The sequence below is a fragment of the Aspergillus luchuensis genome, chromosome 2, assembly GCF_016861625.1.
Source record: "Aspergillus luchuensis IFO 4308 DNA, chromosome 2, nearly complete sequence".
Classification (NCBI taxonomy): domain Eukaryota; kingdom Fungi; phylum Ascomycota; class Eurotiomycetes; order Eurotiales; family Aspergillaceae; genus Aspergillus; species Aspergillus luchuensis.
In genome coordinates, this window is record NC_054850.1 from 3,499,732 (window position 1) to 3,514,582 (window position 14,851).

Sequence of the window (14,851 nt, forward strand, 5' to 3'; positions counted from 1 at the left end):
TCGGCCTTCGTGGACGATACTTCGGTATACGGACAGGGTGGTGGCAGAGCACTATGAATATGATAGAGCCCTGTGGTTCTATTTTTGCAACGAGGAGAAAGGTGACAAGGTCAAGCAAGTGTTAATGGAACACGATAGGTACGTTCACAAAGTTGTGCCACCAGAGAGGTTGCTGGAGTTTCATCGTCAGAATGGATGGAAGCCGCTCTGTCGGTTTCTGAACCTTAGAGAGTCACAGACTCTATACGCTATGAGAAATGACTCTGGAGGAAGACAGGCGGCTATGGAAGAATTCTGGAGGAGATGTGTACGGCGGAGTATCATGAAGATCACTCCGTCGGTTATTGCAGACTAGGGTTATATATAGCTTGTGGTCATGTTGCGTTCCCGACCACACTCTCACATAGGAAAAGTTTTCCGATGCAACTGCTGTAAAGAGTACTTCATTGATCATGTCAACCTTGTGGACATCTCGGTATGTCCGCGCCGAATTTTCACCGCCATCGATGGAACGGCATACAGCAGTAGTTTAGTGGCACGAGAGCAATGGCATTGGCGATATGTATAAGTTTGAGCTGTCACTTATAGCCAACCACTCCATGCACATGGCTCAACGATTGACGGGAGTTTGCTCTGTCGCTGAAAGATTCGTTTTTGGGCCGATCATGCAATACTACCTAATGGCCTCGGTCTTTACCTGATCTCATGGTTAATGCGTGCCCAAAATTTAACAATTTTCTAAATCAATGATCCCGGAAATGAAGAAAGCTGTTTTCCACTCTCAGATTGTAATGCAGTAGGACCTTCATTGATACATGTTCAAGCTACTCTTAATGGAAAACCTTTTCTCTTGTAATGGCGTCTCCCATTCTTCCTGTTTAGAAAAGAAAATGCTTTTATATTCTGCCTGCTCCTACCAAGCGTAAAGCCTACCTGGCTCTCTCATCAACTGAAGCAAGCTCTCTCTGAATATTTTGCAGCTTGTTATTACCCCTTATGCCTGTGCCGTTGTGAGATCGAAATATGTCAATTCTCATCCCTAGTTCTAGGGCAAATCTGAAGGATTCGGACTGCTTTACAACGTTGCTAATCGGGCGCCACAAACAGCCGAGCATTACTGGATGAGGTCGAAAGGACGTAACGCAACTATGGTAGACGTGATAGGTGATGATACTGCTGTAGGCTTCTACGGCATGGGGAATCCTATCTTTCGAGCTTGGGATGCGATAGTCGTGCCGGAATGTAATTCTAACAGACAATGGCTGCCGTCCTTCATTGTATTTGCCGAGTCTCCTCTATGGAGGTGTTTAATTAGGAACGCTTACCCTATCCCAGTTGAGCAATACTTCATTCCTCGCATCGAGCAGTTTATCCAAAACAATACCTGTCGCAGCACAGTAGTGCTGCAAGCTTGGCAAGCATGGCTACACAACATCGACACTGAGGAGTCAGAAGTCTAATTCTCTCGGAGCATATCTAGAGCGCCGCGTTATATGGACGGCGCGTTTGATTGAGTCTTAGGCAATTGTAGCCATAAGTCCAATGGCACTCGCTAATTCGATCCTCTGCCAATCAGATGGCATTCGCTGTTGATTCTTTACTGAAATGTCGCAGCAAAAAGCTACTATCATATGAATGACTATTGGGGCTGGGAAAAGGAGCTCCTTGCCTTTAAGAAAGATAGAGATTCTAAATGTATAGGACTGTTCAAATAACATGAACGAGTGAAAAGTAAGAGCTACAGAATTATTCTGAGTCATGAGACAGAGACAGTTTATCAATAAATCCGTACAAGAGATACTGCAGCTGTTACAATGAGCTTTTAGTTAGCAGAACACAGCCAATGATATGATATAAAATAGTATAAGGATGGATATAAGTATGTTCCTTTTCACAGGCAATAGTGTACAGATCTTAGCTTGTTCTTGGTATCATCCACCCACACGCTCTAAAAGTATTTATGATGCTTTAAGACGATTTTGACAGAAATATACATGCAGTGAAGCACAACTGGACTGATTATTTTTCGGTCGCCTGGACTGGAGTGATATAAACGGAATCAATTCTGTACTATGCGAGGCCCTTCACGTCCGACAGCCGTGTCATGAACCTCTCACTAGCTACTTTGTCTTGTATCAATCCGGAAACCAACACTCCAACAACAGATAGCTAAGGACTGTTACGCAGATGATTATAAGTACTCAGCGTATGGCATTCGAACCCGCAAAGATGGAACAGAAACAAGGACCGTCTGACCGTCCACCAAATCAGTTGGATATCAATTACAAACAGTTCATGTTCCTGATGGTACACATCGCTACAGTTTAGTTCCAACAATAGATTTCTAGAAAGATGTAAGGTCTTAGGGGAGCCAGCAGGAATCTTGAAAATTGTTGCACTACATCCCAGGATCACTATATGCCTGAGTGGCACATTCTTGATCACACAAGTACGATCAAATTATAGTTTGCGCCTATTCCAATTCTAGCTATATATTTACTGAATATCAGCCCATCAGGATATATCTTAAATTATCCGCTGCGAACGCCCCGTCATCATAGGATGTTGTTCCCTATATGATTCCGCTTCAGATATACCGTAGCTCATCTATTTTCTAAATACAAACCGCCCCGTTGTTATGAGAATTGTTGGATTCGCCTGTTCCACTACTGGAATGTTCAGGGACGTGTCAGTATCATTGTGCAGCGCCATAGCTAGAACAAGGACACTCAGTGGTCGGTGGGCTTGTTGTGTGATTCTTTACGGTGTTTCACGATGATTTCCTGAGGCAACATGGGGCTGTTTTTGTCGATAAACCCGGCTTGTGGTGAACTGACGAGCCTAGGGCGAACACAACTAGCGCCGACTCCATCATGGATTTAGGGAGTCGTATGTTCGGTATAGTATGAATTATACTACCCACTGCATAATGCTGCCATCGAGGGTCGGTCAAGTAAACAATCGAGGTGCATAAGCAGGACTCATTCTGTATGTAACCTGATTGTTTTTATCTTCTCTTCGAAACCGCGAGTTTTGCCACAACATATAATTGTCAAAGATACCTAGGTGCTCATTTCAGAGTGCTCATCCTCTCTAAGGTTTACTTGGGTGACTATGAAATCAGATCCTCACAGGTGGTTGGTGATCTAGCCACGTGACCAGGCCTACTAGTATAATTGCTTCAGCAGTAGCTTAGACAATAACTACTATGCCACATCATCTACCTTAGGATAGATTGATAGAGCCGAAGAGCCTAGACTAGTCATATGTGTACTGCAAAAGGGTACGTCGGACCGCATTTGCAGGTGTGCAGGAGTAGTCGGGCGGGCGATTGGCCTGCCGCTGTCAAATTGGTCGAACCACGTTGTTGTAACGTTCGGTAATGCATTATTTCCTAACTCCGCTTCCCCCCATCCCGTGACCAGCCGGGCGGTGAGGAAGGAGGGGTCAATACCAGCCTGTAGTAAGCAGCTACAGTGTAGAGAAACTAATAAACTTCATTACAAGCTAGACATATAAGATTAAGATGTGACTGCCATTTTTACTGTTTTATTTCCCTCCTATTCATCTCTCTTGAATACTTGACAATGTTTCTCTCCATTGAAAGCAAGCTGACCAAGGTGATGAATATGAAGATATTGGCCAGTGGAACTAGGCCGCAATTGGGTAAGCTCCATACCTTAATTACCCACTCAGGATGGCGGGAAAGAACTTCTCTGGTACAACGGATCATGATATCAGCACACTTCAGCACTCTTTGCCACCCACCCACCTGAACACGGGATCACCGTTGAGAGGGAGGTTGGAGGTTACAGTAAGGTGGCTAAAGATACCAGAAGAGCTCGTGTACGGGAAAGAGAGGAGCTATGAGCTCTGTAAGCTTATAGTAATTGGTCATTGGATGACCTCTCCAGAGGAAGGTATAATTTGCCCATAAACCATGGTCAACTCCCATTACCTTAGTTCCAGTCAGTCTGTGCTTGCTGGGAAGTGCGGGCTCCCAGAGAGGAAATCGGACGAGGTATTAATGATGAGTCCTAACAGTTGTGCAGTAAGTAGTAGTAGTACCAGTTCAGCCGTCATTACGGATACTCATCCACAATCTACCCTTATTACCCAGTATTTCCTTTCATTTATAACCATTACGATAAGCAGGACTGGCGGGCACTGAAAAAAAAAAGAGAAAAGAAAGATAGTAGATACAACTAGAGGGTAAGAAAAGTAACCGACGCTAAGCAGTGAAACGGTAAGGAAACGAGGGGCCCGACAAGAAAAAACGCACATCCCAGATTTGAAATCGGAAAAAATCCCACCAGCACAAAAAAAAGTGTCCCCACCCGCCGCCCTCTCGCTTTCCTTCCCTCTTTTCCCCTCTTCCTCTCCATCCGCCCTCTTCCCTTCCCTCTTCTCTCTTTTTCCTTCCTTCACCTTCCTCCGCGAAGCCATCTCTGTCTCTTTCCCCGGAGCAGCGCACATAGGCCTTTCTTGTCCTATTTGATCACTCGGTCGAGCTAGCTCTCGATCTTGGTCCTTTGTGTGTCGTTCTTCCTTTTTATTTTCTTTTTTTTACGAAACCCCGCCTCTACGGCAGTTGACGAGAAAAATCAGTCAAGATGGTTAAGTACGTTCACCCACACACTCCCGGTCAATCTCTATGGCGATGCTATACCATCGCATAGATGGGTTGAGGGGTCGGCATCATACCTTGGAAACATGGAATAACGTGCTAACGATGTTCTTTATAGCTTCACTATCGAAGAGGTCCGTTCTATGTTCCCCGCACCCACTTGCATCGGACTGCTTCTCGACACCTAAGAGGGCAACCCCGGCCCAGTTATGGGAAAAGCAATCAGTCAACGAGGATGGAAGCGTACTAATGCTGGAAATAGATCCGCGGCCTGATGGACCGCCCGGCCAACATCCGTAACATGTCCGTCATTGCTCACGGTATGTACTTGATCCAGGTCTTGGCATCATTGATGGCCATATGTATCTCGAGTTTTATCTCGCTGACTCGCAACCATAGTCGATCACGGAAAGTCCACCCTTTCCGACTCCCTGGTCCAGCGTGCCGGTATTATCTCGGCTGCTAAGGCTGGTGAGGGTCGTTACATGGACACCCGTCCCGATGAGCAGGACCGTGGTATCACCATCAAGTCCACTGCCATCTCCCTCTACGCCAAGTTCCCCGATGAGGAGGATCTCAAGGAGATCCCCCAGAAGGTCGATGGCTCTGAGTTCCTGATCAACCTGATCGATTCCCCCGGTCACGTTGACTTCTCCTCTGAGGTCACTGCTGCTCTGCGTGTCACTGACGGTGCCCTGGTCGTCGTCGACTGTGTCTCCGGTGTCTGTGTCCAGACCGAGACTGTCCTTCGTCAGGCCCTGACCGAGCGTATCAAGCCCGTCCTGATCATCAACAAGGTCGACCGTGCTCTGCTCGAGCTCCAGGTCTCCAAGGAGGACCTGTACCAGTCCTTCTCTCGTACCATCGAGTCCGTCAACGTCATCATCGCCACTTACTTCGACAAGGCTCTTGGTGATGTCCAGGTCTACGCCGAGAAGGGTACCGTTGCCTTCGGTTCCGGTCTCCACGGCTGGGCTTTCACCGTCCGCCAGTTCGCCGTCAAGTTCGCCAAGAAGTTCGGTGTTGACCGCAAGAAGATGCTTGAGCGTCTCTGGGTATGAAGCAATGCATCATCTTGCTTGTGTATGAACATCGCTAACAATCAAAACAGGGTGACAACTACTTCAACCCCGCCACCAAGAAGTGGACCAAGTCCCAGCCCGAGGTCAACGGCAAGCCCGTTGAGCGTGCCTTCAACATGTTCGTTCTGGACCCCATCTTCAAGATCTTCCAGACCATCAACAACGACAAGAAGGACCAGATCCCCACTCTCCTTGAGAAGCTTGAGGTCAAGCTTTCCAACGACGAGAAGGACCTTGCTGGCAAGCAGCTCCTCAAGGCTGTCATGCGCAAGTTCCTCCCCGCCGCTGATGCCATGTTGGAGATGATCTGTATCCACCTTCCCTCCCCCGTTACTGCCCAGAAGTACCGTGGTGAGACTCTCTACGAGGGTCCCTCCGACGACGACTGCGCCGTCGGTATCCGCGACTGTGACCCCAAGGCTCCTCTGATGCTTTACGTCTCCAAGATGGTTCCCACCTCCGACAAGGGTCGTTTCTACGCTTTCGGTCGTGTCTACTCCGGTACCGTCCGCTCCGGTCTTAAGGTCCGTATCCAGGGTCCCAACTACGTCCCTGGCAAGAAGGAGGACCTGTTCGTCAAGAACATCCAGCGTACCATCCTGATGATGGGTCGTTTCGTCGAGCCCATTGAGGATGTTCCCGCCGGTAACATCGTCGGTCTGGTCGGTGTTGACCAGTTCCTGCTCAAGTCTGGTACCCTCACCACCTCCGAGACTGCCCACAACATGAAGGTCATGAAGTTCTCCGTCTCCCCCGTCGTCCAGCGTTCCGTTGAGGTCAAGAACGCCCAGGATCTGCCCAAGCTGGTCGAAGGTCTTAAGCGTCTGTCCAAGTCTGACCCTTGTGTCCTGACCATGATCAACGAGTCCGGTGAGCACGTCGTTGCCGGTGCTGGTGAGCTTCACCTGGAAATTTGCCTGAAGGATCTCGAGGAGGACCACGCTGGTGTTCCCCTTCGTATCTCCGACCCCGTCGTCTCCTACCGTGAGACCGTCGCTGGCACTTCCAGCATGACTGCTCTGTCCAAGTCTCCCAACAAGCACAACCGTCTGTACCTCACTGCCCAGCCCCTTGACGAGGAGGTCTCCCTGGCCATTGAGGCTGGCAAGATCACTCCCCGTGACGATTTCAAGGCTCGTGCCCGTCTCCTTGCTGACGAGTACGGCTGGGATGTCACCGATGCCCGTAAGATTTGGTGCTTCGGTCCCGACACCACCGGTGCCAACTTGCTGGTTGACCAGACCAAGGCTGTCCAGTACCTTAACGAAATCAAGGACTCTTTCGTCTCTGGTTTCCAGTGGGCCACCCGTGAGGGTCCCATCGCTGAGGAGCCCATGCGCTCTATCCGCTTCAACATCCTTGATGTTACTCTGCACGCTGATGCTATTCACCGTGGTGGTGGTCAGATCATCCCCACTGCTCGTCGTGTCCTGTATGCTGCTACCATGCTTGCCGACCCCGGCATCCTGGAGCCCATCTTCAACGTCGAGATCCAGGTCCCCGAGCAGGCCATGGGTGGTATCTACGGTGTCCTTACCCGCCGTCGTGGTCACGTCTACACCGAGGAGCAGCGCCCTGGTACTCCTCTCTTCAACGTCAAGGCCTACCTGCCCGTCAACGAGTCCTTCGGTTTCCCCGGCGAGCTTCGTCAGGCCACCGGTGGACAGGCCTTCCCCCAGTCTGTCTTCGACCACTGGTCCGTCCTCCCTGGTGGATCTCCTCTTGACCCCACCTCCAAGCCTGGTCAGGTCGTCACTGAGATGCGTAAGCGCAAGGGTCTCAAGGAGCAGGTTCCCGGCTACGAGAACGTAAGTTAAAACCCGTATACTAAGTTCCATCAATGAGATCCGAAGCTAACCTATATGAACAGTACTACGACAAGCTGTAAAAACCTTCCATACAAGCCGACTAAATTTCGAACTTGTGATGGATGGAATCCTCTGTTTATGAGATTGACGAATGCAATACCCTGTCTACATTGAGGGGGAGGATATAAAAGAAAAACAGCTTAATGTCGTATGTGGATTTTCGACCGCTTAGAGAAGTAGAATCGAGCTGTGCACGAGCATATGCGATGGCTTCATTTTTACGTTAACGACCGCGAGGGATTTTCCATAGCTCCTTTCCTATTCCCTCGATTGGACATGAAAAAAATATGATGGTTTTCAAGTTCATTATCAGTATATCGTCACTTTAGACTCGTAGTTGGCTTGTCGGCCAGATAGGAGATTAGTAGCACCGGTGGTGACGTGATGTGGTAGGGCAACCGGGCAGCTCACCCAGCGTAGGTCACGTGGGGAGACTGTCATCCGCGTCGCTCGCGTTTCCCCGGCTTTTTTGGTCCGCAAAGCTCTGTTGCTATCTCCTCGCACGTCTTTCCTTCATCGCACGATGATTCGCGCAAATCTCTGATCAAAATTACCGGCAAGCCTTTATTTTGTCACTATATTCATCATCCGCATTTTTGACGCCGATTTTGATCCCTGACCCAAACCTCTTTTCGGGCGCCGCCAAGTAACGCCTGCTGTCTCTATAAGCTCTTCGAGGCACTATTCCTTTCGGCAACAGTCGCCTGCCACGGTTGCAACCTTGCGCGGCAACATGCAGCTCACTGAGGATCAAGCGACTGAGGTGAAGTCGTGGGTAGTGAGGAAACTGGAAGATATGTAAGGCTCATCTGCCCGGCGACTGTTTTTCCACGACGTTCCCTGCGCTGAATCACGAGCTAACGAATAACTCGCCGGTCCAGATCGGATGCCGATTCTGACGTGCTCGCCGATTATGTCCTGGCGCTTATCCGAACAGATGCCCCGGACGAGGAGATCCGGAAGGCTTCGGTGGACAACCTGGAAGACTTCTTGAGAGAACGTTAGTCATGTTGAGGTACTTGCTTGCGCAGAGAAAGCGCAGTTGGCTCACTGGCTTTTCTTGCATATATAGACACCGTTCAGTTTGTCGATGAACTCTTCACAACGTTTGCGCCCAAGCCGCAGCCCGTTCAAACCGCCGCGATGTCCCATGATGGTGCTGCAGGATCAGCTTCGGAACAGCAGCAGGCCTTTGGAGCTCCCTCCGGCCCAGCAAATGGCCCTTACGGCATTCCACAGTCGCAAGCTGATGGCTCCAATTTCAATCGCAAGCGTAACTACCACGAGGGATTCCAGGCCGATCAGGAGCGCGACGATGGACCCCACCATCGCACATACAAGACCCCTCGCCGGGGACGTGGCGGTGGCCGGGGAGATTGGATGGGTAGGGACGGCGGCCGCGCAGGACCGGCTGGTCCGGGACAGTTCCATCCTGGTGCAGCGGGATTCCCAGTGATGCCTCCTGCGTTCCCCGGCTTTGACCAGAATGATCCGATGGCAGCGATGATGGCTCTACAGAGCATGGGCTTCCCTCAGATGCCGGGCATGCCTCCGATGCCGATACCACCCCCGGGCGCCGGTGCCGGCCAGCAGCCGGACAAGATGGGACCCAAGAGTTCGGAGCGGTGTCCGTTCTACGAGACCCAGGGTATCTGCTACCTTGGCGCTACATGCCCCTACCAGCACGATGCCATGCCAGGGTCCTCCAAGGAAGATGGTGAGTTGGCCGATTGATTGCGTTTGCCGCTGAACGAACTCTGCTAATGATGGGGGTTTTTTTTATCTTTAGAATACGATCCAAAGTCCTCCAACCTCATTACCGACTTCCAAAGGCGCACGGATACACCTATGCGAGGCAGCGACAGAGGTCGCGGCCGCGGTCGTGGTGGGGACCGAGGTGGCTTTGGAGGCAGGGGACGACGCTCCGAATTCTCTTCTGCTGGGCCTAACGAGGATACGACGATCACGACTATTGTCGTTGAGCAGATCCCTGATGATAAGATGGACGAAGCCACGATCCGAGAGTTCTTTTCACAATATGGCGAGATCACTGAAGTCACTCTGCAACCACACCGGCGACTGGCCTTGATTACCTACGATAACCACGCAGCTGCTAAACGGGCATGGTCTAGTCCCAAGGTGATCTTTGACAACCGATTCGTCAAAGTCTACTGGCATAAGCCCAAGGGTGATCGGAATGGTGACCATCGGTCTCCTGCCGGCGACGCCATGAACGAGGGTCCAGCCTTCAACCGCGAAGAGTTTGAGAGACAGCAAGAGGAAGCTCAACGGGCGCACGAGGAGAAATTGAAGAAGCGCAAGGAGACTGAGGAAGCAAAACAAGCCCTCGAGCGACAGCGCGACGAGCTCCTTAAGAAGCAGCAGGAAGAGAAGCTTCGTCTGATGCAAAAGCTTGGCGCGAAAGAAGGCGGTGATGGCAGCGCCTCTCCGGCCGACGAAGCGGGTGTGTCACAGGAGAATGCCAGTGACCAGACCCAGCAGCTTCGTGCACAACTGGCCGCTCTTGAAGCCGAAGCGAAGAGTCTTGGTATCGACCCCAACGGTGCTGGTGCGAGCGCACCATACTCCTACCGCGGTCGCGGAAGAGGCTTCGGTGCTCGTGGTGGATTCCCGCCCCGGGGCCGTGGTTACGACCCGTCCTTCCGCGGTGGATATCGTGGTCGTGGCGGCGCTGCTCGCGGCAGAGGTGGTGTTCTACGTCTCGACAACCGACCCCGTAGGGTGGCTGTCTCCGGTGTGGAGGCCAACTCTGAGAAGGACGAGGCCTTGAGACAATACCTCATTGTAAGTTTCCCGCCTCCAGTCTTACCCTATTTACGCTTTCAAAGCTAACCCAGTATACCAGGGCGTCGGCGAATACGAATCCATCGAGCCCAACCCAGACCAACCCGACTCAGTCATCGTAGCCTTCAAGGAACGCTACCTAGCCGAGAAGTTCATGTTTGGAACCCGAGACATCCCCTCGGTAGGCCAAGTCCAGCTCACTTGGGTCCCTAACCCCCCTATCACCCTCCCCGCCAGCGGCGCAACATCCGGCCCTGGCTCGGATACCAACAAGACAGGGTCAGACGAGGACACGGTAATGGACAACGCAACGGGGCCATCCATGTTACCGGAACAGAGCGGAGCACGCAAGGACGGCCCGCACGACGTGGACTACGATGTGGCAGAGGTGGATGACAGTTGGGGAGTGGAGTAGAGTAGATCCTACCTACCTGCTTTCGAGTGTAACTTATGCTCATGATGGGATGGACGGATGGATGGATTAGTAGATAGATACGTCTGCACTTGTTCTTCATATTCCTGGCGTCTTCTGGGGAAGGGAAAATGGTTTCTTTCTTGTCTCGTTGCATAAAGTAGTCGTCGGTGTCTTCTTCTTTGATCCTTATTTGCTTTGACGTGATAGACTCTGCTGGGTATGTATATGTATATGTATGTATGTACCTGGCTCGATTTTCTCTGGCCTTTAGGCTTGTACGATAGTTATGTGACTCTGCAGATGCAACTGATGGGTGACGATTCATTTTTAATGCTGGTTGCATATCTTGATGATAATATATTAAGATGTAGCCACCATCATATATGAGTAGAACCAAGTACGACCACCAAAAGAATGTTGTATTATGATTATTGCAACTACCTCTAACTACTATCCCGATGAGCATACAAAAGAAATCCTCGTCCATCCGTTATTGGTTCCTCCGTACCAAGGCATATATACCTCTTCTTCGAGGCAAGTCCTTCAAAGGAATTGCCAGATGATACAATTTCATCATCCAGCAACAGCCCTCAAACGCCTATGCCTCGCTCAATGATAGAACATTGGGTCCCCTTGCGCCGGCTCCAGACTCTCCCACGCCTCCAAGCTAGGAGCATTTGCTCCTTCATCCCATTCCACAACGCCATCCTCATGACAATCTTCGACGTTGACGGGTACAATAGTCTCATTACCTACCAAGTACTTCAGGCCGTCCTTCATATCCGGAAACACAACCCACTGTATGCCACCCCCAGGTTGTTCAAACCACGGGGCAATCTCCCCTTGCTGGGCAATGAACGGCTTATTCACCTTATAAACATAGTAGTCGAACTGCGGGCTATCCGGATACTTATTTAGGTTCCTCGGCGGGATAGCTCGTGCGCTGTACTTGGTGCCCAGAGGGGCCAGAAAACCACCATAAGGACTGCCGAAGCGGTCCACACAGCTGCCAACGCGAGGTCCTCCTGGTAGAGAGCCGGCTTTGAAACCATCATGGTCCGGATACTTTGGATCTTGCCAGGGTTTCACGTCCCATTTTGCCCATTTGTTGAGCCACTTACGAGGACACAGGCCTCCAAACGGTTCCCAACCCTTGAAGATTTCGGTCCAGTTGCCGGAGGTATCGATGACCTTTGGACCCAGCCATTTGTTTTGGCAGAGACAGTCTTTACAGAAGAACTTGTCCTGTACGGGATCCCCCTTTATCGGCTGTATGCCGTCGCAGAAGTTCTGGCCGCACTTCTCTGGGATGGCACTTTCCTGGATCTGGGTGGGTTAGCATGAGCTACTTGAAGACTTTGTTTGCGTCAACCTGACTTACCACATCTGCAAGGGCCAGTGAGCCCAGCAATGGGAGAGCGAGTAGTGCACGGGAAAGAAGGACCATGGTCGTTGTGAATGAGATTGGCTAATCCGAAGTAGTGGGCTTGAAAGTTGATGAACAAGAACGATAGACACTGATCTCTACGCCTTTATATGCCTTTGAAGGATGATCTTTTCATGATGGTCAACTCTTACCAAGTACACAAGGGATGCAGCCAGCCATTGTGTATTCATTCATACTACCACCCATACCAATGCCAATGTCGGTATGCATATCACCAGTCAGCATCTACTATACTTGGTGAATAGCTACTACTCACCTGACGTATACCACTTCCATCTCTTTAGTGTGACACCGGAATTACTTACCGAGGCAAAGAGAACCCCCAAGCTACAAGGGAAACCGTGGAAGAAGTGGGAGCTGGTGTGTGAGACAGGAGAAAGGCATGTCTGACTGCAATGATCTGCTAGCCATGTTCACCCGAACTCCACGACGAAATATGTTCCTAACTGCAACTTCTTACTCGTACGAGTAAGAGCCAAAGTAGATCGCAGAAATGCTTCAAGTCATCTGCCAATTTATGAAGAGTAAGTATCGGCATCGGTAAGCCCCGGTGTATGGCATGGAGTACGGCAGGGTTCGTTCGGTATCTAAATGCCGATCCCCGCGGAGCTTTTTGATCCTCTACCGGAATGAGAGAATTGCTTTTCATGATTTTTGTTGTTGATGTTGATGTTGATGTTGTTGTTGGCTTTGGGCCAGCAAAGCCTGAGGATCCATTCCTTCACTAATATAGTTAGTGTTTCATTGTATGCCTAAGGCTCGTTACGCCTGCTTAGGGCTTGCATCTTATTTCTGAAGCTATTGCAAGGTTATTGTGGTCATACTACTATATCTCGTCTACCCCCTTGTCTACCTGCAAAGTTACTCCAGCTAATTATTGACTCTATAGAAATTGTATTGCTTTTACTACTAGTAACGGCATACACCCCAGTCCTCTAACACCTACTGACTCCGCTGCCCAAGGAACAGGGCCCGTGCAATACACAATTGCCATCGCCAGCACTACACTTCAGCTACTCAGCTACTACCTAATAATCCTGAAGACCATAGACTCTCTCCATCGGCCCAGCAGCCTCCCAAGCTTCATTAACCCCAAAAGTCGTCGCCCCGACCAACTTAAGCTTGCCGTCAATTTGCAACTGGGTGACATTCGCATACCACTGCCAGCCACCTCCAGGCTGACCATACCACGGCAGAATCTCCCCACCCAAAGCCACAAACTCCTCAGTCACATTGAATCTCCAGTAGTTGTACATGGTACTACCATTGTACTTGTTCAGACTGCTTGGCCCGATGGATCGCTCTCCGTACGGAGCGTCCGCCGGGGCGAGATAACTGCCATTTTGCGTGCCAAAGCGGTCCACCAAGGTGCCAACACCTAGACTCACATTCTTGGGACAGCCATTGAAGCCATTGTTGGGTGGATAGACAAGTTTGCTATAAGTGGGGTTGAATCCATTGTCGGTCCAGTTCGCCCAGGTACAGAGCCAATCTTTCGGACAGAGGCCGCCCAGCGGAACCCAGTCGGTGAACATGTCGGTGAAGTTGTCGGTCGGTTGGAAATTGGACCATCCTAGCAATTTGTTCTTGCAGATGCAGTAGTCGCAGTAATAACTCGTGTCGCTCGGATCCGGCTCTATGCCGTCGCAGGCATCGACGCAGGTTGAGGGATAGTCTTCGGCCTGTCGGAGGATGGGGGGTGGTGTTAGTGTACGTGCTTCTCCGCTTCTTCACTCTCTCTCCCACTCTCTCTACTATGTATATACATCCATGGTATGATGAGAGAGAGGGGTCGAATTGAGACTCCGTACCTGAAGTGCATGAGATAAAGTCCCCAGTAACGGGACAAGAAGTAGCGAGACCCGGGCAAGGATAACCATGGTGATTACTAGGTACTACTAGTAAGTCCTGAGAGGAGCTGGAGGCCAGTAAATTTGTATGTCCTATCTGAAAGACTCGAGACTACGTCCTTGAGATGGTGATACCTGACTTATATATTATTTTGATTTCCACCCATCGTATCACCCACAACCATTCTCACTATACCCAAGAAAGGGGGGAGATATCGAGAGATGGATTGAAGGGCATACCTAGACACCATTCCTTACCATATGGATGGAATGCTATATACTGAGCTACGAGAATGTAGATACACCCAAGCCAGGAAACGTCTAGTAAGTAATAAGGACTAAGTACTACATATTGAATGCTGCATAAAGCTTGTATTTCGCTTTGGTATCAAATCAATTGGATGAATTGAGACAGATAGTACCCCCCCACCCCCTATACAGCCACAAGAACGAACGAGAACACTAGCAGCACTGATTATCATCTATTCATTTGTTTAAGTAGCCCTGGTACTAATCCTACCCTAACATAATAACAAGTATCTGCTAGACCCAAAATGGAAAGAACTCGACAGGAAGTATGCGGGGAATAGGACGGAAGGGCCGATGCGTAGCTGTTGGCGGGCTTGGGCTTGGCTTAGCTGGGAGAGAGAGAGAGAGGGAGGGGAAAGGGGCGCGTGTGAGGCTGTTTAGGCCTAGATGAGTGAAGAAAGCTAGTATTTGTAGTAATAGTAGTGGTACTGGTAGATTTGAGGGCCTA

General features: G+C 50.2%; 4 protein-coding genes across 4 annotated transcripts; 2 read left to right on the forward strand and 2 right to left on the reverse strand.

Annotated features, from left to right (window-relative positions):
* Positions 1 to 4,613: 4,613 nt before the first annotated feature.
* Positions 4,614 to 7,597, forward strand: EFT1 (elongation factor 2; the record flags this gene model as incomplete). The annotated part of the gene is made up of 6 exons (XM_041685937.1): positions 4,614 to 4,621; positions 4,746 to 4,761; positions 4,890 to 4,947; positions 5,027 to 5,682; positions 5,739 to 7,517; positions 7,580 to 7,597. The coding sequence occupies 6 exons, from the start codon at positions 4,614 to 4,616 to the stop codon at positions 7,595 to 7,597; spliced, it is 2,535 nt and encodes an 844-aa protein (XP_041539971.1).
* A 713-nt stretch (positions 7,598 to 8,310) lies between these two features.
* Positions 8,311 to 10,797, forward strand: AKAW2_21146S (CCCH zinc finger and RRM domain protein; the record flags this gene model as incomplete). Its single annotated transcript, XM_041685938.1, has 5 exons — positions 8,311 to 8,375; positions 8,459 to 8,577; positions 8,650 to 9,294; positions 9,367 to 10,382; positions 10,444 to 10,797. 5 exons carry the CDS (start codon positions 8,311 to 8,313, stop codon positions 10,795 to 10,797), a joined length of 2,199 nt encoding a protein of 732 aa, XP_041539972.1.
* A 609-nt stretch (positions 10,798 to 11,406) lies between these two features.
* On the reverse strand, positions 11,407 to 12,244 carry AKAW2_21147A (TNT domain-containing protein; the record flags this gene model as incomplete). Its single annotated transcript, XM_041685939.1, has 2 exons — positions 11,407 to 12,123; positions 12,170 to 12,244. The coding sequence occupies 2 exons, from the start codon at positions 12,242 to 12,244 to the stop codon at positions 11,407 to 11,409; spliced, it is 792 nt and encodes a 263-aa protein (XP_041539973.1).
* Positions 12,245 to 13,272: 1,028 nt separating this feature from the next.
* Positions 13,273 to 14,124, reverse strand: AKAW2_21148A (TNT domain-containing protein; the record flags this gene model as incomplete). The annotated part of the gene is made up of 2 exons (XM_041685940.1): positions 13,273 to 13,926; positions 14,056 to 14,124. The coding sequence occupies 2 exons, from the start codon at positions 14,122 to 14,124 to the stop codon at positions 13,273 to 13,275; spliced, it is 723 nt and encodes a 240-aa protein (XP_041539974.1).
* Between the last annotated feature and the right edge of the window lie 727 nt (positions 14,125 to 14,851).